This window comes from Penaeus monodon, chromosome 22 (assembly GCF_015228065.2).
Source record: "Penaeus monodon isolate SGIC_2016 chromosome 22, NSTDA_Pmon_1, whole genome shotgun sequence".
Classification (NCBI taxonomy): domain Eukaryota; kingdom Metazoa; phylum Arthropoda; class Malacostraca; order Decapoda; family Penaeidae; genus Penaeus; species Penaeus monodon.
Window position 1 is genome coordinate 32764970 of NC_051407.1, and position 891 is coordinate 32765860.

Consider the following 891-nt stretch of genomic DNA (forward strand, 5'->3'; position numbering starts at 1 on the left):
TGGCATTATCACTTAAATCTCAGCTAATACTTACTTTGCCCTCCCTGGTGACGCTGTACGGCGCAATCTCACTTGGCTCGTCCTCGTACTGTGATGGAAGGAAGCAAGTTAAATGCTTCATGTATTAATAGGCAGAAAAAAATACATTCAAACAAAGGGTTTCTTGGAAACCAAGATCATTTTCGATATCATCCTGGATTTTTTTCTCATTCTTGAAAATCGAAGTTGTTAAAAGAAGAAATATTTTCAGTTTATTATTTTTTTCTTACCACTGTAACAAAACAGTAGAAAGTCTTGTTATCCAAATATTTCATCAGTGACCTTTAAACTCACACAAAAAATGACTAGACTAAAAGGCATGAAAGAAGACACGTTACAAACAGACAGACAATTCTGCATTTGTATGCACTATAAACAAACAAGCAACAACCGGAGCCAGAAACCCACCTGCGCCCGGGCCAGCTGCGCGCACACGAGGAAGGCGACGACGAAGGAAAGCTTCATGGTGGACTGAGGACGGCAAGTCGGTCAGGGCGAGAAGCTGAAAGGGCGTGAGGAACAATTAATAATTCCACAGTGTAAAATACAGCTTCGATTTCCCACCTTCACCAGATTCACGCGATTCTGGCGGAGATGAACAGCGAAGCCGATTGGTTATTCACGCCTTTCCTATGCTTGTCAGAGGATTTCCGTTCGGTATGGGAGGTGTGTGTTTACTTTCCAGGTGTTCTCTGTCAGTAATGAGCTGCATTTTTATTTTTTTTGGCTGATAATGTTTATCATCTTAGAAAATTACAAATATAAAACAGATTCAAGGGTAAAGACATATTTTCTTCATGAGGGTACAGGTTACTGTAAAGCATACAGAGACTTCGAGAAGATAATAAGAAG

At 40.3% G+C, this 891-nt stretch overlaps 1 protein-coding gene across 1 annotated transcript in view; it reads right to left on the reverse strand.

The window, feature by feature from the left end:
- Positions 1-891, reverse strand: part of LOC119587417 (heme-binding protein 2-like) — a gene marked incomplete in the record, with an annotated part of 4677 nt that overhangs the window by 2082 nt on the left and 1704 nt on the right. The window contains 2 exon segments of the mRNA XM_037936153.1: positions 35-88; positions 448-541. Coding sequence (XP_037792081.1) covers positions 35-88; positions 448-504 — 111 coding nt within the window.